The sequence below is a fragment of the Electrophorus electricus genome, chromosome 3, assembly GCF_013358815.1.
Source record: "Electrophorus electricus isolate fEleEle1 chromosome 3, fEleEle1.pri, whole genome shotgun sequence".
Taxonomy (NCBI): Eukaryota; Metazoa; Chordata; class Actinopteri; order Gymnotiformes; family Gymnotidae; genus Electrophorus; species Electrophorus electricus.
This window is the reverse complement of record NC_049537.1, coordinates 28,227,501-28,252,500: the sequence shown is the minus strand read 5'-3', so window position 1 is coordinate 28,252,500 and position 25,000 is coordinate 28,227,501. Positions and strand designations below refer to the sequence as shown.

At 49.8% G+C, this 25,000-nt stretch overlaps 1 protein-coding gene across 5 annotated transcripts in view; it reads left to right on the top strand.

Annotated features, from left to right (window-relative positions):
- Positions 1–25,000, top strand: part of dab1a (DAB adaptor protein 1a) — a 153,172-nt gene that overhangs the window by 81,643 nt on the left and 46,529 nt on the right. For all 5 annotated transcript variants that reach the window (XM_035524747.1, XM_035524752.1, XM_035524749.1 and 2 more), the window contains one exon: positions 11,811–12,012. In XM_035524747.1, the coding sequence (XP_035380640.1) occupies positions 11,946–12,012 (67 nt within the window). In that variant the 5' untranslated portion in view covers positions 11,811–11,945. The remainder of the gene's footprint in view (positions 1–11,810; positions 12,013–25,000) is intronic.

The window sequence follows — 25,000 nt, the reverse complement described above, 5'->3', positions numbered from 1 at the left end:
CCGAGGAGAAACTGGACTGTGTACTGCTGCTGCACCACCACGTGTAACAGCTGGAGGATACAGGTTGCTCTCCACGCTGAAACTAAGGTTATGCAGACCTTCAGGTGTTTGGGCATGTGTGTGTTTGTGTCTACCTGTTTGTTTAATTAATTTGAAGGTCGAGCGTGAAGAAAGTGACAATATTTCATAATATTTTATAATTTACACTGTCAGTCTCACGTTCACAGAGCACCCAGACAAATGAAATTGGTGTCTGAGCTGCTTTCGAGTCGTCCATGCACCTTCCTCTCTCTCTCTTTCTCCCTCTCTCTTTCTCCCTCTCTCTTTCTCCCTCTCTCTTTCTCCCTCTCTTTATCTCTCCCCTTAGTCTTATTGCGTAACCTTTCAACTCTTAACTACTCATGACCCCCCACTTGCAGTTATTTCGTCGGGCAGACCGCATGGGCAAGACCTTATTATACATTAGTGTTTTTATCCCGCTGGTGGTGTGCTGTGGACTTCACACGCAGCTTAATTAAACGTGGAGCTCTGAGCACCACACACTGTGCATGTCTGTCTGTCAACCACAGCCAGAGATGTGCTAGTTCAGTGGTATGGCCTGCCCTGAAACCAGCCTTGGAGTCATGAAATTCTCACCACTGCTATGTCTGTCTGTAACCCTGTTCTGCCATTTGGTCTATTAGGGCTGTATTTTTGTGTGCTGAGACTATAAAATAATTTTTCGTCAGGGAAAGGTTTATCCATTAAGTATTTTTCTGGAGTGAGCAGTCAGCTTTTAAAGATGCTCTAGAAGAATATTCATTTATATACCATTTATATACTAATACAGCATGTATTGCTCATTTAACCAACAATCAATTTCAGTAGCTTACCCCCCCACAACCCCAGAATTAGACTTGAATGTAAATGTTAAACTATAGCAGCTGTACTGATGTGCACAGCGTATGTTTTTACCACACAAAGCTGTGTACGGACTCCAGATTCCATTTGTAATATGTTCCCATTTGATGGTTACAGCTTTACACACAAGGTGATGATTGACATATCTTAAAAATGTTGAGTGTGTGATGGGTGATGTAAGCCTCTCCACCTCTGAATCCCCCTCACTCTCTTTTGCTCTCCATTCTTCAAACCCAGTCAAATCTGCGAGAGGCTTATTGTAAGTATGAGCATGGAAATTGAAACTAAATCTGAAAGGGTCCTAAAGAGCAGACTGATTGACCCCCGTCAGACGAGGCCTGTCTGGTGAACAGCCGCTTGCTCCGAGGCTAAAGGTTAAATGCTCCCAACTACTAGAGATAAAGTGCCTTTTAAGCTTACCAATTATCCACACATGGTACCCCATCAAATATTTAACCATCTGTTACTGACTCCACATTAGAAGTCAGTGAAGGGTGGATTGTGCTTGGAATTGTTTTGGAGGAGTGTTTTTTTTTTTTTTTTAATACTCCTTACAGACCGTGTGTTTTCTCTTTTACCAGCTAGAGAATTGTTTATATATGATTCAGCTGGTTTTAAAGCGCGTTAATGACATTCCTCTGTCCTGGACAGCTCAGACTCCTGGCTCGCGAGCCCCGGGAGTCCCCGGGTCTGCTGCGTCATCGCGGGGGGCTTACGGCGCGCTCAGCCCGGTTGCGTTTTTTCGTCTGCAGCTGAGAAGGGAGAACATTTCACATCTCGGCTGGCTGCCCTTCCTCCCCGAATCAGACTCTGAATCCACAGCGGGAGTCTCTACCGTGGCATGGTCGTACGGGGTTAATGTGCCGTTGTTAGCACGTCCTGAACACTTTACTAAACCCCAAACGATGACCCCGCCGCGTGGGCGTGTGCCTCTGGGGCGTGTACTGGACGTTGTTGAAGAGTGCGGGGTGTGGGCCGTGTTTGGGGGGACCGCGCGGGCTTTGTGTATCCAGCGTGCGACGCGATTAAGTGTTCTGAATCATTGATGACGCCTTCCTTCATTAAACGCCAACTTTCTGTTCTCGAGAGTGCCCCCCCCTCCGCATTTGATCTACGCGCTTCCACGAGAGCCTAGCTAATATGTGGGACAGCTCAGTACCGCGAGCGGAAACGCGTTTCGGGACAAATGAGACCCGGCGAAGCGACCTCTCGTGGGGTCGCGCGCCAGCTCTTACTGCGAGGAGGGTGTGTGGCGCGCGCCGTGGCGGGAGTAAACTCGGTTACGTCTCCGAGCGAGCCAAGCTCAACTGTCACGTGCAGCCGCTTTACGCTCCGCGCTCTTCCGGTGTTTCCGCCGGGAAATAACAGGACGTGCGCGCATCGTACCCCCCCCCCCCCCCCCCGTCCCGTCCCGTCCCGTCCCGTCCCGTCCCGTCCGAGTCACCGGCATTGTCGCGCGATGTGTCAGCGGACCACATGATGAAACGTGTGGGGAAAGAAAAGAAAAAAAAGCACGAAAGAAAAAAAAACACCCGCCCCCCGCTACACAAATGAAAGCACGTGTGGAAAACGGGCGCAAGAAAGTCCACTTTACATCTGAGCAGAAGAGAGGAACCTCCGGTTCGCCCCCGCGCCGTGAAGAGTGTGACGTTCCCTTACGAAGGACCAGAATGATGTGAGCTGCGGCTCTGTCTGGGAATAAGGCGAGCAGCGTGCGGTGTAAAGCAGCTCTCCGTGGAGTGGAAATAATGATTTAAAGTTTGTTTACTCACCTCGGATTGATTAAGTGCGTATGGGAAGTATTCTCTCTCTCTCTCTCTCTCTCTCTCTCTCTCTCTCTCTCTCTCTCTCTCTCTCTCTCTCTCTCTCTCTCTCTCTCTCAGAACGTCTGTATACATTTGAATGCTTTGCTTCTTCATAAATTCTGGAAGTTAAGACCAACAAATTCATTGCAAAGCGCAGCACGAGTTCCCTCGTGATCTCCTCACACAGGCCCAGCATACAGAGACAGACTGTGGCATCATGCTGTGTCTGGTAGGCACACGACAACCAATGCCACTAATTAAAGGCTTAAAGAACCTGTGAGAAGGTGGCTTTGAGCTGGAGGTGGAGAGATGCTTCCCATACGCTGCGCACTAGTGACTGAACCAGAGCGGTGTGCTAATCCCTGCTATCAGCTACAGTCTGTCAACACACGCACACACACACACACATACACACACACACACACATACACACACACACACACACACACACACACACAAAAAAACAACATTAAATCATTAGGTTAGATTAAGTTAAATTGGGTTGGCCTTCTTTAATATGCAGTGCTCTTCTATAAGACTTGGAGAGTCATAACTGTGCTTCCATATTACAGGTATTATGCCTTGTACATAATTACTTCTAAGGCATTCAGAGAGCATATATGTGACCACGAACATTCCTTTCCTGTTTGTGTGTCCTTTTGTTCCTGGCTTGCCACAGAGACAAAGCTTTTCACAGTAGCAGTAATTAGTTAAACTCCGGTGGCAGGATTTTTGAGAGGCCTCCTCCTTTCCAAATTTGAGAGTGTGATTGTAATATCTATTTCCTTCTAGAGCAATTTGTTTGACGCTTCGTGTCCCTGTGTGCGCGTATGTGTGTGCGAGTTGGGACATGGGATTGCTCCCTTTGATGGTTTGGTGCCAGCATTCTCTTGTTTCTGTGTGGGGCTTCAACGTCATAGTGTTAGACAGTCAAAGCCACACCCACGTTCCCAGTCCCACACACACCGGTCCGGGAGCCCTGAAACGGCTAGCGCACAGATGGCCATGCCTTACTCACCTGGACACATCTTGATTGGTTTGACTGAACGTAAATGTTAGCTGCAGTAAGGTATGCTCAGAATATGTGAGACACAGTCCACAGAACATCACACTCTTACAAGGAATGGAGGAAAAGATGAGAGAGAGGGAGAGAGAGGGAGAGAGGAAGAGAGAGGGGGAGAGATGGGGGGAGACAGAAAGAGACAGCGAAATAGTAGCAGGGGTTAATTGATCTCATTAGCGTCTACTGTGATCCTGTTGTGATGGGCGGACTCTGGTGAACCAGCTGGGATGTGTCTGGAACATCAAAAGGGCAACATGGATGATGATTGACAGGTTGGGGCGGCACACGTGCGTGTGCTGAGTGGCGTGTCGCTACGGGAGGGAATACTGAGACTGAAAAGACGTTAGCGGGGCTCCTCGGATCAGATGGTGGGAGAATCCAGGTGCTCCGAAAATGGAAATCCATGCATTATTCAGCAGCCAGACTCCCTGTTCTCACCCCATCCCTGTCTCACTCCCTCTGTCCTTCACTCCCTACCTTTCTCACACCTTGCCTGTCTCTCTGACTCCCTCCCTGTCTCCCTCTTTCTTCTCTTCCATCACAACGAGACACTGCGCTGCCACTGATAACTCCATTGTGTAAAGCAATACTCACCCCATGTGTCCTAATCGAGCGCTTTCGCTGAAACAGAGTGCTTATTCAATTTGCGACACAGCCACTCGCCTACAGTCATCGCACTATAATTAATTGTAGATCTGCAGCCTCGCCAAAAGCCTGTTTGTCTACTTCTGCTTAGAGAGCGCATTCCTCCCAAACACAGGCAGTGTGTTATTAAAGAACTCCTCCTAAACACAGGCAGGGTGTTATTAAAGAACGCCACTCTGAGCAGATGTGATACAGAGGGCACAAGGGAGCACAGGTGGACTGGAACGCACGCTTTTTAAACCTTTTCGCATATTTTCTGGGTTTTTTGCCCACATCTTGTAATCTCCAGATCCACTCGTATGTGCGCCAGATTTGCAGAAACGTTTCTGTGCGAAACTGCATTAAAACTGAAACTGAATTTAATTTCAAAGCAAATATTTGGAATAAAAAGGACTCATTTCCTCCCTTCAACAAACAGTTTTCATTTAGGACATTAGGTCACTCGGCACAAGTGGGCTTCTCCCGACAGCTGCCGGGATGGTTAGTCGGGCGGCTAGATCAGGAAGCAGAGAAGGGCACTACTCTGAAGGGCACTACTCTGAAGGGCACTACTCTGAAGGGCACTACTCTGAAGCATCCAAAATAGGTTTGATTGGTTTTACCACTTAGTACCACTTAAAAAATCATTGCATATTTTGGGTTAGCTCATAATAGTGATGTCTATGCTCTTATTCCAAAATGTCTAGTACTGCCTAGTACTAATACTTTCTCTGTGTGTGTGTGTGTGTGTCACCCAGCACCATGCTCTTAGCCTAGGGGAGAGCTGAAGTGTACCCCAGCAATTCTTGTTGGCTTGGGAGATGCTATGTGTCATGGCAGAGCCATCTGGGCCATGGAGACATAGCACTGGATGCCAGATGCGCACCTGCACCCGCTAGGTGATGTCAAGGTCCCTAATGCCCCCTTAACAGTAACCACAAATAAATACAGAAGTAGGCAAGGTCTCCCTATCATTCTGCTGGACCCCACACACACCCACATCCACACTTCGAGGTCTGTTTGAGTTGTTTACCTTCTGGGAAGATAAGATTGTTCTACTGTGGTGACCAATAGGTCAGCAGAGCACACTGACCCACTGGACTGTCAGAGAGAGAGAGAGAGAGAGAGAGAGAGAGAGAGAGAAAGAGAGAGAGAGAGAGAGAGGGGTTAAGGTAGAGTAAAATATATGAGAAATAAGTAGATAATGGTGTGTGAGTGTGAGGGAGTGTGTGTGTGTGAGTGTGTGTGTGTGTGTGAGAGAGACAGATAACTATGGAGAGACAGATATCTCAGCACACTGTCTAAACCAACATTTCACATGCACCAAGTTACAAAATCGAAATGGTAAACTTTCCACTGATCTTGGAGCAGTCCCACTGGTGGGGGGGGTGGGGCTCTTCTCATAGTTGCTTGGGAAAAGTTTGTCTGTAGTGATATTTCCTCTAATCCTGGAGCAGGCAGCGCAGTCTGTCCCCGTGGAGAGTCGCTCTTCTCTAGGATGTCATGTAAACCGCGGAGCTGTCAGCCCACGGGTCTGCGCTGTACATGCGTCACTGAGCTTTATTAAGGCCCCTTGGGCCCTGTGTGCTGTCCCGCATCGTGCCTGCAGCCCAGGGACATGTCACAACAGAGGAACTGAAGGTAGGAATGTTGTCCATATCCCGGTATATGAGATCGGAGAAATTTTCAATTGTGGAGACCGGCCCTCCACAAGTGCTTACGCACACCAGACTCTGAATAATGCCATCTTTACTCACTGCCAGTGCTGTCTACACACACACAGCCCTGTTCATTTATTATAGCAATGGCCTTTACAGAGCTAAGATGGTTTGCTTCACGTGTAACCATCATGAGGCAACAGTATCATTAGAATCCCATAAGCCTTTGGACAGCGCATGCATCAGAGTCGTGTGCCCCCCGAGCCCCGTGCGGCTCTGCTGCTGGGGTTTCTGTGTGGGCCAAAGTCGCATCATTATTTGCGAGTCGCACTGCTCCAGCATGCGGGTGAGGGAGACAGCCACAAAGCTGAAACCAGATCACGACGGCACGCAGCCGAAGAAAGGATTCGGAAAAATGGAGGAAGGCACAGGGAAATGGGGCAAACTCCATAGCTTGCTTTCTCTTTCTCCTCTCCCCTCTCTCCCTGTTTAATAGGCTGCGCAGGGCGGGTTTCGAGTTTATTAGCGTTGACCTAAATGAGACGAGACAATCACTGATGGAAGAGACAGGAGGAGATTGAGAGGCTCCATGACCCAGATAGCAGACAGTTTTCAGGAGAAGGCTGTCACACACACACACACACACACACACACAGCAGGAATGCCTTCTCCATGACTGAAACTCTAAGATGTGGATTTTTTAATGCCTTTGCAGTATAAATATAGTCTGAGTCTTCTTAGCTCATTAGTTGTACAAATGTCACCAGTTTGTTGTGGCTGGATTTGTTGATTAATTTGGTTTACATTTATTTACTGTAAATATAGTGGGTGTTATGGATATGACCCGTCTTTGTTTCTATAGGAGCAGTGTAAGTGTAAATGGAGGCGTGCTCTGTGCAGGGTTCTCTGGGATCTCGATGCCTGTTTAGTCCCTGAGTCACCGATATAGTGGGCCCGTGTGATATTTCAGAAGTGCATTTGATCACGTACGCCTCTGAACTGGTCCAAGATCCTGTATGCATCCTAAATATGCATAGTGTAGACAGAGCAGGAGGTGAACTGGGACTCGGTACAGATGGTGAGGGGAAAGTCCCTGTCGTGTCGATGATGGCAAGAATGTGTGTGTGGGTGTGTGTGCGGCTTTTTGTACACTCAAACAATCCTTCCACTGCATTCCACTGCAGCTGCATTGCATCATCAGTTCTGCTCTTTCAACAGGGTAGCCGTCCGTCCTAGGCCAGCCCCCCAGCTACAGCGTACCCACTGGAGGCTCAGTGTGGCCTGCTGGCCCATAGAGATATGGGGGTGGGTGGGGGTGGGATCTCGATACGGGGGCCCGTAAGCACCTACGGCTTCAGGCGCCATCAGAGCGTCAGCGCTGGGTGATTTATGGGGATTAAGTGTGTTTCCTGGCAGCCATCCATTTGACCTCCTGCTGTCTCTCCTTCTTCTCCTCCTCCTGCTTACCCTTTTCCTGACACGCTCACTCCAGCTTCTGGCAGGAGGAACGCTGTCTGAGAGGAAGGGGTGTCGCAGCTGGGCCTCTGTCAGAGCCCTGATTTGCGCTGGAAATCCTCCAGAGTGTCCGAGTCCTCGGGCGCGATGTGCGACATTGCTCAGGAATCTTTTAATCTCACCCACGTGTGGTCCCGTTCGCCATGCTTGTCACCTGCCGGGCCCGTGAGTCTTTGAGGTGGAGGCCTGGTCAAACACAAAGCTGTTTTGTTTTGTTTTTTTTGGCGTCGTGGGTCGTCAGAATAAAGACAGCCTGTGTGAGGTCCTGCTTCAGTGTCTGAAAAGTGCACTTGTTGCAAAGGCAGCCGCAGGTGCTGGTCTTGAGGTTGGGTGAAATCAGCCTGCTGTGGGCAAGATTCCACCCTCAGTTGGGTCACACTTATTTACATTTACCTGATGTTTTTTATCCAAAGCAACTTACAATTCTGACTGAATACAACCCAAGCAATTGAGGGTTAAGGGCCTCGCTCAGGGGCCCAACAGTGGCAATTCGGCGGTGGTGGGGCTTGAACTGGCAACCTTCCTTTTACAAGCGAGTGTGAGGAACACCAGGTGCCAAGCTCTTGTTAATGCCGCATTCTAGTCATTTGCTAGCCTCCTCCCCCAACCCCTCTGCCTAATTTCAATCATGACACGTGGTTGCCAGTTCTGGCAGACAAACAATGCTATTCTTAAGCCGTTTAACAATGTGACAGGGTTAATTACTGGATCTATTGAATGGTGAACCCTGCCTGAGTTTTGTTTTGTAAGCATGTCTTTGCAGAGGTCTGCACATTTGTTAATAGTGTAATTACCACTGAAATAGATTATTAAATTAAATGCACTTCTTCAGTTTGATGTAAATGTGGATAGAACTTCTGTTTATTTCCGGGACGGGGAGAATCACATACACACTAATCAAATTATCGGTGCCGATGAATTCCCGCACGGTGCACGAGGACCTGCTGTGTGCGTCTCTTAATAAATTACCCTGACTGTTTGCTGCAAATGGAAGTGGTGCTCTCCCCATCTAACCATTTCACGTGATGTGCTTTTTAACAAACCCCGTTTCTGCCTCCTGTCTGGGGGTTTGTTCTTGCACCAGGAAAACACGTCAGGGGATCCAGCTGTAGGAGATAGCCCCGGTAAACCAGCATAACAGGGACACCAGCAGTGACACGCCGCCTCCGCTCAGCCCCCAGATCACGTCTGCCGTCTTTCAGACGAGTGACGCGTCAGGGCAGGAAGCAGAAGGAGGATTTTCCCCGTCCCTGTCTGGGGGCTCGGAGGAGGCATTAGTCACCGGCTTCTCCGCTGCCGTAAAGCCAGACGCTCCTGCTTCTGCTCCTTCTCCCCTCTCTTCCCACCATTGCCGAATGTGTGGCATGTCCCGGAGGAGACTTTAGCCTAGATATTTTAAATCTCTCTCTCTCTCTCTCTCTCTCCAACTCAGACTCTCTTTTCTCACCTCTGGTGAGAACAGCTGAGTGTCTGGTGGATGTGATTGCCGTGTGTCTTGTGAAGGCGTCGAGTGCACGTGTGCTTGCGGGTAGGGGGATCACAGTTGGTCTCGGGCCATTTGGATTTTAGCTTCGCTCGTACTTTTGCTGTCGGTGGTGTGTGCACAGAGGCTGCCCACGGAGAGCATGCATCCCACTTTTTGAAATCGCCTGAGATGCCGTGCTTTGGCATCTTCCCAGTCATTCTCCTATGTGTCTGCTTATCAGCGCACTCGGGGCCAGCTATGGGCTCTGAGAAACTAGGTCTCACAAGGACAAACAGCTGTTTCAGGACCATGGACAGTTCCCATGCAGTCAAGGCAATTGGGCACACCAGTGCAGTTCAGCACCATGGACAGCTCCTTTCCCCATTGTTCATGTCGGTGCAGGGATTCATCAGCTCTTAAAACCAAATGACAAACATCTCTTTTCTGTTTGTGAGTGTGCCACGTCTGCTTGTGTATCCCAGCTGCTTGGGCTCAGACTGCTGACACCGAGCTCCTTCTGTCTCGGCACGACAATATGGTGATTAAAAACCCGACACCAAGAGAAGACGTGGAAAGAGATGAACAGACAAAAAAGGAATATATACAGAACAACTTCAGTGGTTGCCATGCGTGCTCTGTCTCCCCCCCATGTGTCTCTCAGAGATATAATGGAGGTATTTGAACTGGCTCACTGGCTGACTGCATGCTCCTCTCAGATAAACAGTGGTGTGTGATTCTCTCCTGCTCAGCATCGTGCTCGCTCCGTCTGGAATGAAATGTGCCGCCCACAGTGGGAGGTGCCATCATGGCCAGGCGGGGGCTCCAGACTGGGGTGCTCCAGGCTCAGGGGTTCCAGATTTGAAGGCTCCAGTCTTGAGGGCTGCTCTGAGATGTCTGCGTAGCTTCTCCTGGCTCCCCCAGGCCCTACACAAGCCAGCAGACCTTCCCAGACCTCGCAGCTGTCTGGAGCATTTGGCCTCACAGTGTAGCCCTCCACTCCGCGCTGGATGCAGGACGGAAAACCTCAGCCACCCACGACGGCTTTGATTTATGCCTCCACAAACTATCTGGGTCACTTCCGAATGTGCACAGCCACATTCACTGCAAGGAAATCTGATCATGCAAACAAGTGAACAAAAAAAAACCCCCCAAAATGCTTGGCTGGAAAGGAATGCTAATTCCGTATGGTGGCACCCATCGTCTGTCATCATATCATCTTCTTGTCTGATTGGGACGGTGCCATGGCGTGGCTGGCTCCAGCATTCTCTTTCCTGAGCTCTCCTCCGAGTCGCATTGCTGTAGCTCGGCTGCCATGGGCAACGGGAGCCTTTTGATCTGCTGTTTCTTTTTTTTTTTCTCCTTCGTCGCCTGCTGAGATGCTGCCGTGCCACTGAGACCAATTAGCACATGAAAGGTGACACCCGCCACCCAAGTGGCACTGGAACATGCCTGTGTGGGCAAGGGGTGGCTGGGGTTTAGTGGAGGTGTGTTTAATGAAGAGCCGGGGCTTAGTGGCGGTGTGTATAAAGAAGGCTGGGGTTTAGTGGAGGTGTGTTTAATGAAGAGCCGGGGCTTAGTGGCGGTGTGTATAAAGAAGGGTGGGGTTTAGTGGAGGTGTGTTTAATGAAGAGCCGGGGCTTAGTGGCGGTGTGTATAAAGAAGGGTGGGGTTTAGTGGAGGTGTGTTTAATGAAGAGCCGGGGCTTAGTGGCGGTGTGTATAAAGAAGGGTGGGGTTTAGTGGAGGTGTGTTTAATGAAGAGCCGGGGCTTAGTGGCGGTGTGTATAAAGAAGGGTGGGGTTTAGTGGAGGTGTGTTTAATGAAGAGCCGGGGCTTAGTGGCGGTGTGTATAAAGAAGGGTGGGGTTTAGTGGAGGTGTGTTTAATGAAGAGCCGGGGCTTAGTGGCGGTGTGTATAAAGAAGGGTGGGGTTTAGTGGAGGTGTGTTTAATGAAGAGCCGGGGCTTAGTGGCGGTGTGTATAAAGAAGGATGGGGCTTAGTGGAGGTGTGTTTAATGACGAGCCGGAGTTTAGTGGCGGTGTGTATAAAGAAGGGTGGGGTTTAGTGGAGGTGTGTTTAATGAAGAGCCGGGGCTTAGTGGCGGTGTGTATAAAGAAGGGTGGGGCTTAGTGGAGGTGTGTTTAATGAAGAGCCGGGGCTTAGTGGCGGTGTGTATAAAGAAGGGTGGGGCTTAGTGGAGGTGTGTTTAATGAAGAGCCGGAGCTTAGTGGCGGTGTGTATAAAGAAGGGTGGGGTTTAGTGGAGGTGTGTTTAATGAAGAGCCGGGGCTTAGTGGTGGTATGTATAAAGAAGGGTGGGGCTTAGTGGAGGTGTGTTTAATGAAGAGCCGGGGCTTAGTGGCGGTGTGTATAAAGAAGGGTGGGGCTTAGTGGAGGTGTGTTTAAAGAAGGTCTAAACAGCAGAAGAGCTCCCACAGTGCATTGCTTACATACGCAGTGGTTTTGGCATACCTGTGTACCTGTCAGACTATTTATTCAATCATATATGTAGCCTAGAGTGAAGAAAGCACCCAGTGATCAGTGTCCTGATGATGGATTATAGAGCAAAAAATGACACACACACACACACACAAACAAACTGCATGAGGTTTCAGTACATGGTTAATGAACTAGCACCTCATGTGTAATCAGTCATCAATTTGTAAAAGCCTCTAAGAAATCATGCCTAATGAAATATTTCCACTGAAACAATTTAAAATGTTTTTCTTTCCTGATGTGTGTGTGTGTGTGTGTGTGTGTGTGTGTGTGTGTGTGTGTGCAGCCACTGCAGGGAGCGCTCGAAATGCAGCATCAGGGCTAGAAGCAGCGATTGACTGCGCGCGAGGCAGAGGGGAAGCCCGTCTAGATGAGCCAGCCACAGGCATCCAGCTTCACTCTACACGCATAAGGACTTAATATGTCAACAGAGGCCGAGCTCCAACCTGCTGCCAGACCCAGCGTCAGAAAGGACTCTAAGAGGAGAGGTGGGTGGAACCTGCAGGGGTCTACAGGGGCCCGGAGGGGCCACGCACACATGCACGTGTAGATGTGGACAGAACGGATCACAGACACATGTCATTAATCACATACATGCACACAGACACACACACACACATGCACACATACACTTTTACATACATATACACATACATGCACCACACACACACATTCACATGTATACACATACATATGTGTGGTTGCATGTCTGATGAAGGAACTATGTCTGAAACATCCTGTGTACTTCACTACAATTTGGGAACCTTTTCAGATGTACACACACACACACACACACACACACACACAATAACACATTTGGGGTAATGTTGAGCCTTGGATCTTTTCTCTGTCTGAATTTGGAAGCTTCTCCTTGGTCTGGTCTACACCCCTGTGGTGTTTGGAGCAGAAACTCCTCCACAACTGTGCCACAAATTCCACAACCTTCCTAATGCTGATGTCAGCACTGTGCTAGGATGTCAGTTATTACTTAATGATTTTCATCGATTGTTTGTCCTTTATTGATGAAGAATTAGGAAATGACGCCCAACGCTGAATGATCTGCTCACTGTTCCCTGTGAAGGCCATGGTTGATTCTGTGGCCCACTCTGGTTTTACGCTCCCCAGTAATCACTAATAACCACCTCAGTAACTTGGTCTGCTATCTAAAGAGACTACAGGCCTTCCAGCTGCTAAGCTGTGTGTGTGTGTGTGTGTGTGTGTGTGTGTGTGTTTGTTTCACGCTTGCCTGCTGGGCACATTCCCTAATGGCCACTAAATCGGCATTTGCATGTGTGTTGTCCATGTTGGAGGGGTGAATGCTCTCTCTGTGTGTGGCGGTCGTGCCCTGGGGCTGAGGTCCTGACTCCCCGACCCGACTACACTCTCCTGCTGCAGTCAGGTGCATGGCAGTGCCCTCTTCTGCTATGCCACCTGTCTCTCAGCGGGTATGTGTTGCTGTGGGCAGGGCATAATGCCTGTTTATGGTCAGTACTCTGAGGGCCATACTGGGACTGGCACAGCAGATCCCAGGTACCCCTACAACCCACGTTATGGTACAGCCCTCACACTGATGTTTACTGCTTAAGATGCCTAGTGGCGTGGACCATTTTTAAAAGAGGGTGGGAAGACAAAGAAGGCTGTCATGATGAGACCTTCCTAAAAATCATGTTGTGAAAGAATTTTGGAGCATCCATTTGACATATTGGCAGCCCTATTGGTAACTCTGTTGGGCAAAACACTCTCATATTATATTGATAATGTTGATATATATATGGATATTATATGTCGTCTGCCCGTTGTGATGTGTTACAGGACTGCACACAGGAGGGACATTTTATTGTCACTATGCTACTTTCCACACATTCAGTTACAGGCTCAGATCCGGAACAGTTGGGAAATTATGACATGGGAGTAGAAAGGTAGGAGAGATGGAGAGGAGAGGAAGAGAAAGAGAAGGAGGGAGAGACAGAGACAGAGAGAAGGAACAGAGATAGACAGGGAAAAAGAGAGAGAGAGTGTTGATGGTTTTGAGCTCGAAATAAACTGCTGCATATAATTAGCGACTGCTTCGACGCAGGCCTGCCCAGTAGCTCTGCACGCTGCTCGCAGTTCCAGGGTCCTGCATATTTAACTACTTAACAGCCAGCTCAACATCTGTCCCCTAGCAATCTCCAAGGAGACATCAATCATCCTTGGCAGCAGCTATTGTTGCTAATGACTCTGACCTGTATCACTATTCCCATGGCAACCAGCCCTATTTGGGCCCCACAGTAATACCTTCTGCCTTTATTCCCACAGAAAACGTTCCGTTGTGACCTGTCTTGACCTCGTCTCCCTAACAGCCCAAACCCCTTCATGTTGCTGCCAAGGGCTGAGATGGTGTACCGCTTGTTCGAGCTGTACCACTGTGTACCCCGAGGCACACCACAAAGAGCATACCTATTCTTGTTTGGCTCTTTTGATCAAAATTACAATAGGCTTTCTTTCTTGGCTCCACTAGCAGCGGTTCTGCAGCATCGCGGGACACTACATTACCCAGCATGCATTTCATGTCCACACCCACGCAATTAGTGGCTGATCAGGACTTCCTGGAGTAGCTGGCAACCTTGGCTGGGTCGCACTCGTGTGGGGTGTGCCCAAGCCGGAGTATCTCCGGCCCAGCCATCTGGCCGTCGGGCACGGCTGCAACACGGCAGAGCGGGCGCGTGCTGAACACACCCCACGTGAGACATACGCATGCACAGGCAGGCTGGGCTTTCCGGCATGCCACTAAATTAATTGAGGGATAATGAATGAGAATTTTATGTGCTCGGATCCCTGAGGTCTGGGAAGGGGTTGTAATGAGGAGAAAGGAACATGCATGCACGCACACATGCACCCACACACACACACACCTGCACATGTACATACAAAGTGAGAGTACTCTCTGGGTTTGGTTTAATGAATATGAAAGTCATTAAGGCACATCGGAATGTAAAGCAGGTGAACGCACGTGGGAGTGTTTGGCAGTGCAGACTAATAAACAGCCTCATAACAGATGAGGTAGCCCCGCCTCACGCTACCTCACACCCTGTCCTGCTTCACACCTGCTCACTGAAGGCGTGGAGGTGAGCGGGACTGGACCTGGCATGTTGGTTGTTCTCCCGCCCTAAATGCTGGAACTGTACGTGTGCGTGTTAGCCCATCAGGGCAGAGAGAGAGAGAGAGAGAGAGAGAGAGAGAGAGAGAGAGAGAGAGAGAGAGAGACCGACCTGTGGGGTCCAGGAGGAGGAGAAAGACAAGAACAGGCGACCACTCCATGTGGTGATCGCACTCCTCATTCTTGCATGTAGCGTTTCCACGGTAACAAATACGCCACCGATGCTGCGTGGCCAGGCATGCGCCCTGAATGGGTTAGGCACAGAGCCAGGGGTTGAACTTCCAGGGGTTTCCCTCAGGGTCTGGCCTACATGCACTACAGTTCCCAGCATTCCCCACAAGCGCTTCCAAACTGACTCCACACTGGGTCCTGTTCTCTTGTTACCAGAAGAGGGTTAATGCTGGTGTCTGTTGAAACCTGAAAGAGACTCAGAACTGTGAGATGAATTGTGTGTGTGTGTGTGTGTTTGAGTTGCTCATCATTACAGTGGTATTATTCACAGGGAGATGCCCTAATCAGCGGAACAGCAGGCCTAATTGATTTGATTTGCAAAGCGGCACGGTCTTTCCTCCCTTCTATTGTTTAGGCTTGGAGAGGCAGGCTGCCGTGCTTTTATTACCCTCTTTCTTCTTTTCATCCAGACTTATGCGTCTCCTTCCCTGCACACGGAATACCGGGAGAAGCAGGGGAGCACCGGCTCTACCGTCCATCTTTAATGTTCCCCAGCTTGCTGCAGTACCACTCTGCACACATAGGGGGCGACGAAGGGCCAGACTGCAGGGAGAGCTCGATAAGGCAGCCGCGGTGGCTGGAAGTTTAAGGCTTTAGTTAAGCGCCAACGTGCCGTTTAGCAAGTTCAGTCGGATGCGCACGGACGAGATGGTGGAAGCAGCATGAGGCCCACAGGCTGCCGTTTGTAACAGGGTCCGAGCGCTTAGACGCAGTCTGATGGCCTGGAACTCTGGCGCCGGTCCTGCCGCTGGACCTGAGACCCAGGCAGGCACACAGAGATCTCAGCCCCAGATTGAGCGATAAATTCTCTGGAGGAGGCCACTCTTGCGCCCAGAGTGAAGAGCCGTGCGAAAGCTCCTCAGTCAGTCTTCAAACCCTCGTGGGCTGCACATGCACTGTCACGACCCCAAACCAAAATCAGCCCGACCGGAACGTCCGCATAACTGCTGCCGCTTTCCTCAAAACCAGGCCAGTAGCTCCTCTCCTGACACGCTGAATATGAACACACACCCAACAAAAAACAAAAACATGCCAAGTCCTGCTTGTCTCACCGCATGCTGTTGACAGATTTCACAAATGCGGTTCGTTGTTGTGTTTCTGTTGTGTTTGATGTATTAATGTAACTAAATTGGCTGTAAATATGAGTCCCAGAAGGCTAGTCTGTGTCATGGAAGTACTTCAGAGCAGCAGGCCATTTTGTCCGTTGCTGTGGAGTCCGGTTGCCGTGGAGAGCTGGTTGCTGAGTCACTGGAGGACGGCAACTGGAAGCGACCACATTGACGATGAGTGGTGCCGATGAGCTTATAATCTCATCCCAGTCATGTGTACCGACACGCCCAGACCTGGGAACATGGACCCCACAGAGCCGAAGGTGACGACAGACCGCTGCAACCGTGGAGGCCATGAGCTCCGTCTTCTCACACTCACGGCTGGATCTTTTTTCCGTCAGTCGCGTGTCGGTTTCCTCAGCCAGTTTAAACCAGCTGCTGCGTAATTGAAGCCCACAGCATGTGACCCACGAGGTCACTTCCAGCCCCATGTCAGCCCTCCCCCAGCCTCTATTTGACATGCCATTTAATTTACGTGCAGCCACTGCTCGGACTGCATGCCAGAGCTGCAACGTGAGAGAGTCTGTTTCATTTGATGTTGTTTATCTCATTCGGTAACCTTGGCGATTGCTTTGATTATCAGATAGTCCACAGTGACCCTCCTCTAACCATGGCTGTTGGGGCAGTCCAATTACAGCGTAAACACTAGGGGAGGGGGCAGTTTCTAATACAGCAGAGTCCACGCTGCCTGTTTCACACTGGATGGCATCAGAAGAAGTCGACAGTGGCGTGCTATCGTGAGGCGTCGTGCACGTCCCACCTCCTAACCTTTAAACAGTAATCTGTAGTGGCAGGTTGAGAGGAGACCTTTGTCCCTGGGCTTGTGTAACCAAGACATTCTGAGGCACAAGGTCCCGTATTTTAAAGGCAGATTTGTTTTTTTTCCTTCGAGCGAACGACATCAAACAATCTGTGGGTCTCTTACAGGGAGCCTCATTCCGTCAGACCCTCAGGTCTAGCACTCTCTCTCTCTCTCTCTCTCTCTCTATCTCGCACGCTCATTTTTAAAAATATTTCTCTGTCCTCCTAATTTTGTCTCTCTCCTCTGTAATTAAATGAACATTTACGTCTGATTTCTCTCTCTGACAATCAGGGATAATTACAGCACATTACAACACAGCCTGCTGAGATGGGTAAGCAAATAATACACAGCGGAAAGACTGTTCAAGTGTGTGAGTGTGTGAGTGTGTGTGTGTGTGAGTGTGAGTGTGAGTGTGTGTGTGTGTGTGTGTATGTGTCTGAGAGAGCATTCTCCTTTCTGTGTTCATCTGCTGCTAAGTCTTTTAACTGAATGCACTTGTTAGTGAGGGAAGTCCAGTTTGTATTTATGTAGGTGCATGATTGTGTGACAAATTATCTTATGTCCCTCATTAACATATTAAATGTTAGATGTTTTTTTTTTTTATTGTTAGATTGCTTTATTTATATATATTTTTAATGTTTTCTAATATATTCAGTGATATCCTAGCAATACGCTTTCCTTAAAATGCACCATTTCTAATTATGTTCTAAAATATTTTAGTAATTTTTATTGTAATAGACGTTGCCTGTTTAGAGCACGTAGGCCTATGGTGTATTTTGTAAAGCTATGGCTTGTCGTTTTAGCTGTGTGTGTGTGTGTGTGTGTGTGTGTGTGTGTGATATGACCTTAACGATATTATGTACACGTAATTAGATCAGCCTCGTTGAGTCTTGTACGGCAGTTGAATGGGCAGTGTAGTGCAATTAAGACGTAGCACTTGGTCAGTGGCTGTGCGCGACGGTAACGTCTACCGTATTAGCGTTAGCACTAATAGCGTTACAGCCGCAGCCTTTTGGTTCCAGCTGGTTTGTGCAATGTCCTTTCATATTTAAAACACGTTTGTCCTTTTTTTTTTTCTTTTTTTCTTGTGTACCGACGTGAAACGATTTGAACGTACGTTTTTGTGCTACTAATGTATAATAGATTAAATCAGAAGTTTGAACGGTTTGTAGATGTAGTGACTTGTAGCCCAATGTGCAGGGGACAGAGGGTGGAGTACTGTTCTGGGATCAGAGATTTGTAATCAGGCGTGGAATATGATGCCTCACTCACTCACTCACTCACTCACGGTTATGTTAACCCTTTTCCCTTGTGCTAGCTCACCCGGTCAGGGCCTATAGTGTGAAGTCTATGGGGCGTATAAGCCTTCACTTCTGGTCATAGCAGTATCACTCGGGTGTTTGTTTAAGAACGTTGAGTCCAGTGTGGGACTACTTACAGTGTGAATGAATATGAGGGGGGACTTTGTCTACCCAGCCTGTCTGCCAGAAGACTGAGGCCTAAATAGAGCTAAGGTGTGTTTGTGTGTGTGTTTGTGTGTGTGTGTGTGTGTGTGTGTCTGAGAGAGCATTCTCCTCTTTGTGTTCATCTGCTGCTAAGTGTTTTAACTGAGTGCACTTGTTAGTGAGGGAAGTCCAGTTTGTATCTATGTAGGTGCATGATTGTGTGACACATTGTCTTATGTCCCTCATTAATATATTAAACGTTTTTTTTAATTGTTAGATTGCTTTATTTTTTATAAATTTTTTTATGTATTCTAATACATTCAGTAATATCCTACCAATACGCTTTCCTCAAAATGCACCATTTCTAATTGTATTCTAATTTTTATAGTAATAGACGTTGCCTGTTTAGAGCACGTAGGCCTATAGTGTATTTTGTAAAACTATGGCTTGCCGTTTTAGCTGTGTGTGTGTGTGTGTGTGTGTGTGTGTGTGTGTGTGTGCGCGTGAGGGTTTAGTGGCTTCTCGGTGTTCTTATCGAGTCATCAGGGCTGTAACCATGTAGATATGTCACAGGGGATCAAACCCACATTCAGCAACACAAGGACAAACTGGGTTGAGCTTCCCACAAAAAGACCCAGCCCTTAACACACACACACACACACACACGCACGAATGCACATCAAGCCCCTCACACACATGCCCAGCCCTTCTCTCACACACACACACAACCCCTCACACACACCCAGCCCATCTCACACACACACACACACACACACACACACACACACACACACACACACACACACAACCCCTCACACACACCCCAGTCCATCACACACACACACACACAGAACCCCTCACACACACCTAGCCCATCACATGCCCCTTTTAGCTGAATTATCTACCACTTTCTCACCTGTTAGCATAGAAAACAAACATGTGACTTGGCACATGGTTCTTAAATCCCATTTCTCCTTCACAGATGGTCTTTCAAGACTCTTGAACATGATTAATATTATTGGTGAAACTATCATGTGAGAGTGCTGCTGGTTTTTTAAAGCTCAGACCTGGCTGGCTCCTAACAAGCGTTCTCCCCATGCCGTGCTTTTCAAGGGATCTTTTTACGTATCCAGTTCCATGTGTGTGCTGTGATTTAGCTAGTTAGGCTGCAATGTGAGATTGTCTCATTTCAGTACCTAATGTGGGTCAAAAAAAAGTAGGCTGGCATTAAACATAATGACTTCAAAAAAGCCAGTGGCTCTTGGCTCCTTCTGACTTTTGCAACTGAGAGAAATCGGGTGAGTGTGTGAGTGTATGCCGTGCTGGAGGCTTGGCTTTGCCTTTGTCACAGGAGGAGTTGGAGAAGGCTTGTGTGTGTGTGTGTGTGTGTGTGTGTGTGTGTGATGGGCTGGGGTGTGTGTGTGTGTGTGTGTGTGTGTGTATGTGTGCGTGAGTTGGATGGTAGTGTAGGTTTTTAGGAGAGTTTCCCAGTGTTTGTGCGACTACACCAGGAAGGGAGCAGGCTCACTCCTGGGAAGTCCTACAAGAGCACAAAGTGCAGCTAGAAGTGAAGAGAACAGCATGCATGCATATCAATAGAGAACCCTCGGGAGCGCTGTGTGTGTGTGTGTGTGTCTGTGTGTGTGTGCACAGGCTAAGGTTCTCCTCAGCTTGTCGGCGTTATGTCTTAACGTACCATTTATTTCGTCCACATAGGTAGCTCGCCGTTTCCATAGTAACTGTTGCTCTCCAGTTTGTAATATGCACAAACACATTCATGCACAGATCAAGCGCTCTCGCCCCCACCTCCTTTCCTCCCAGTGTGTGTGTGTGTGTGTGTGTGTGTGTCTTTCGAACTGTCCAGGTTCGTGATGAGGCATCGGCCTGTCTCCATTTCACTCTAATCAAATTCACATGTCATTCCTGACTCCCTCACACCGTTCCAGTTGGGTCCTTGTTTGTCCGTCTCTGCTGGTCCCCCGCTCCTGCCAATAGAACGAACAGCTGTATACTTTTATTATCCGTGTCCGGGTAATGTTATTCTCCCATCACACTGTGTTTTGCATGACGGGGCGTCTCTGTGTCGACCCGCTGCGGGTGACCCGGGCGCATCACGGTTGTTTAAAACAACCCATCTTTGTCATCGGCATAAAACACGTTTGGAGATTAGTGGCATTACATGGAGATTAGCAGCCACCTACAACCCGCTGTGATGTAGAAATCAATGGCAGGCATCAGTCGCATCGTCGATCTGTCGCCCAGCTGGTTGTGATCCAAAGTTGTCACACGGTGATCGCGTGGCATGGACAGCGATGCCCACGGCCTCGCCCTTGCTCGTTTATAGACAAACGGCTCCATACATGAAGCGCCGAGTCCGGGCATGCCGGCGTAGTCTCGGCGCTGTTGCGTGTGTTTGCGTGACGGGTTTGTTTGGTGGCTGGCTAATCAGATAGCCGTAATTGTGTTTACTCCGCTAAGGGAACACGTGCGTGGTAATTGGCTCCTTGATTAGCGCAGCGGCGACGGCACGATCCTTCATTAAGCGCGCCACGTTACGACCGGCGGGCCGAGGAACGCGGGGCAAAGGGAGGAGAAAGGAGGGATGGAGGGAGGAAAGGGAGAGGAAAAAAGAAGAGGGAACAGCAGAGTTAATGGAGAGTGGGTGGAGGAGGGAGTCAGAGAAATGGTGAGTGGGTGGAGGAGGGAGTCAGAGAAATGGTGAGTGGGTGGAGGAGGGAGTCAGAGAAATGGTGAGTGGGTGGAGGAGGGAGTCAGAGAAATGGTGAGTGGGTGGAGGAGTCAGAGAAACCGCTAAGTTTTTCCACCTCCACCATCCGGACGCTATGCACTAGAACAGGGTTACCGCCGACACTAAATACGCATCATTTTGATTCTGCTGCTGGGATTGATCCTGAGGTGTAGGTCTTATTTTGTTTAGGTCCGATTCTCTAATCGGGTTTGAGTCTGTGTTTTATGTCTGATGTTTCTGTCTGGTTCTGGTGTCGGTGGTGCAGATGGCTTCTTCACTGCATGGGGTCTGATGCCCTCCGTTTGTGCAACTAATTGGCCAGTAACTCCAATAATCCTGGGTGAGCTCCTGCTGTAGTCCTGCACACTGGAACCTGGTCCTACATCTCTGCACCGCACGAGCACAGTGAAGGTGTGCGTGTACGTGTGTACGCATGTGTGCACGTGGGTGTGTGTGTGTGTGTGCCAAGGTGAAGTGTCTGGATGTTCAGCCTGTGAGCCTAATTAATTGTGAAGGTGGAAGAGAAAGGAGTGAATCGCCAATTCATTTATCATCTGCCAGTCAGCGTGTCGGCAGTGTGTGTGTGTGTGTGTGTGTGTGTGTGGGAATTACTGGCTATGCAGTACCGCTTGAGTGATGGGTTTGTAGCAAAGAGACAAATGGAGAGAAAGAGAAACTACTGATAATCTGTCTCTCTCTATCCCCTCCTCCCTCTCTCCCTCCATTCTCTCTCTCCCCCTCCTCCCCATCTCCCTCCATTCTCTCTCTCTTTCTCTCTGTCTCTCTGTTTCTTTTCAGTAAGCAATAGCAGAATTGTTACATTAGTTCAGGCGTGTGTTCCTGCATGTGCACCAGTGTGTGTGTGTGTGTGTTTGTAACGAAATGCTAGTGGGAAGTGATCCACGTGCAAGGCGTGTAGAGAGCGAATGGAACCAAAAGACGGAAACCGTGAGAACAGGCCAGGATGGAATCTGGATGAAGTGTGAGACTGAGCGAAGGTAACAGAACAACACTATGAAAAAAACTAACCAGGCTGAGGCACATTTGGGAATGTTCAGCACTGGGGACTTTAGCGGAAGGCTCGGTATGCAGGCACAAGACAAACAACACTTCACAGCGAGACAAAAGAAACCAGGTTTATATGGGGAAGTAATCAGTGAGGGAACAGGTGAGTGTGATTAATATGCAGACGAGGCTGATCAGCATAGTGTGTGTGTGTGTGTGTGTGCATAAAAAGCTCAGACGTGTGTCAGTCCTTCTCTGCTGTAAGCTGCTGCCTGTGTGTCGGTGGTCTGCTGCTGCTGCTGCTGCTGCTGCTGCTGCTGCTGTGCGTTGTGCGTTGTGCTCCTCTTCTTTCTCATCTCCTCTCCTCGTTCATCTGACTGCCCCTCCTCTGTGGGCGGTTCTCCGGGCCGAGGGCAGGGCTCGTCACGGCTCGCTCACCCTGAACGGAGGAGGGACACGCTGGGCTCAACACGAGGGTTAGCAGGCAGCTGGACGTGTTGAAAGAACCTTTCCCCATTTTAGGTTGGGAGTTTAAGGAACTCTATCTTTCTTACACACACACACACACACACACACGCACACGCACACGCAGACTCATTCTTCATCCCCATCTGCTGCCATCTGTCCTCTTCCAGACAGGAAAGGTGATCATTTACTTAACTTTCTTTTATCCCTCCTTTTTCTCTTGCAGTTTCTTGCTAGAAGCAAAGGTGATAGTCCATGTTTATTTGTGTGTGTGTGTGTGTGTGTGTGTGTGTGTGCCTGCATTCCTCTACATCACTTACAGTATCTGCTAACAAGCCCTTGGTGCCTTTTCCACATCCATTTGTAAAGCGCCCTCCCTGTGGCCTGGCCATTATACCACTGTCCCGTAATCGGGGCCCTCTGAAGCCACCTGCTCCCCAGCCTGCGTGATATACAGCCCCAGGCCACGAGCGTCTCACGTCACCAGGCTCCCCCTGTTGGCCCCTGTGTGCAGCGGCAGCAGCGAAGGAACCGTCACACGCGCGAGTTGAGCCGGTACGCTCACCACCGGTACGTGGTGAGAACGTTTCTGCAAGGCGTGTAGTTCGGCTCCTTCGAAGCCCCTGAAGCAGGCGTGAAATAGCGGGCACGGCCTGCGGCTCTCAGGACTGGGCCTGGACCGGCCTTTATCCGGTCCCTAGCAGAGTGGCCCTGCTCCCTGCAGGATGATAAATGGAACTGTAGAAACGGATTGCTTGGAAGGTGATTGGGCCGTTCTCTGGAGCTGATGGTGGCGGTAGTGCTGTGTCTGTGTGTTTGTTTTTGCGTACGAGACGCTCGATGGGGATATGAGGCTGTCACGTCAGCGAGTTAGCCCCGCGGCTCGGGAGATGAGTTGCGCCGGCCACGGGACAGAGAGGATTATGGGAGTGGCGCAGAGGAGACAGAAACGAAGAGAGCATCGCGACCCCGGTGTCAGTAGGCTGGGCTCAGGGGAGTTGCTGCCCTCTGCAGAGTAGCGACGCCTTAACCTGCCGGAACAGCGTTGCCCAGCACGAGGCCCGTCTGTATGCGCCGGACAAGATAGTGGGGAAGTGTACGTCTTTTGTCTTCGCGTCTTCTGCTATAAAAAGGGTGTGTGTGAGGATGTAGTATGCAAATGCGTGTGTGCATGCACGTGTGTGTGTGTGTGTGCTTGTGTGGTGCGCATGCACTTATGTTTGTCTGTACGTGAGTGTGATTGTGTAAGAGTCATGCATGGTTGTCCTTGTGTGTAAGTGTGTGTGTCTGTCTGTGTTGTGTGTCTCTGTGTGTGTGTTTGCGTGTGTGAGTGTGTGCACAGATGAGAAGCTCTCATGATGCCCCTGCCTGGGGGGAGACTTTCATGCTGACCTTAGCGGCAGCGGGGCGGTATCTCAGCGCTGCATCATCTCGCAAAGGTCATGCCCCTTGTAATGGGAGTGTCGCTTCTCAACGTGCTGCCTCACCTGTGGAGCCCCACAGAAGATGAAAAATTCTGCTTTGTTCCCGGGTCTGTCCCTATTTCGTTACTGGGCTCAACTTTCACATCAGGCTCTGGCTCGAGCTTCAAGCCAAAAGATGTCGATCGATATTTTTAGCATCCGTAGGCGGTAGGGGGATCCGAGCTGCCGTTTCCTGGCTGGAAGTTCGTCTGTGAGCCTGCGCGGAATGTCTCTGTGCCTCCCACCTCAAAGCGACGGCGCTCGCCCCCGACCCGAGCTTCCCGCGGTAGCAAAACCCGGACTGCCACATCGATTTCGGTCGTCAGGTAACATTTAAGTTGCCGTGTTGTCGATGGACGCCGGGACCTCTTTTCTTCTTTGTGGCTTCAGCATTGAGCAGGTCTGGGTTCACGTCCACGACAAAAGCACATTGACCGGCCCGCGAGCCAGCGAGCGGCACGCAAAGGTCACCCGCCGGACGACGGCCGCGACTGTAAGCACGAGCGACTCGCCATTGATTGGCACCACAGGCCGCGTGGCTGGACCTCTAGACAGCACTCCCGATGCCTGGGAGGCTGCCGAGCCTGGCGGGTGTCGTGAGGAAGAGCTCGGAATCTGTCGCCTTTCCAAGGGCACCCCCTGGTGGAATGGAGCCCGCGCAAGCAGGGCTGGCTTTGGCGTGGGAGGAGCTTGATCCCTTCTGAGGGTCTAGGCCAGAGAGCCCCTCCATCCCCAGATATGTGCCGAGCGCAACGGCCACAGGCGTCTGGATCCCAGAGACTTGCTTTCATCACTTCCTGTGGACCCGCTGTCTGGACGTGGCAGTCTTTTGTAACGCGGGACCCAGACAGGCGCAGACTCCCGGTGTGCAGCTGCAGCATGGATCCCCACTGTGCCGATCAGAGGCTGTGTGCAGACGCTCGTATCTCCTGGGCAGCACAAGGACGGTTTATGCAAATACAACAACTGTTATAAAGCCATAAAAGTTTAGCACATGAGACCTGACATTGCAGCTTTTTGTGAAGCTGCTATTCCCAGAAGGACCTGACTTAAAGGAGCAGGACAAAA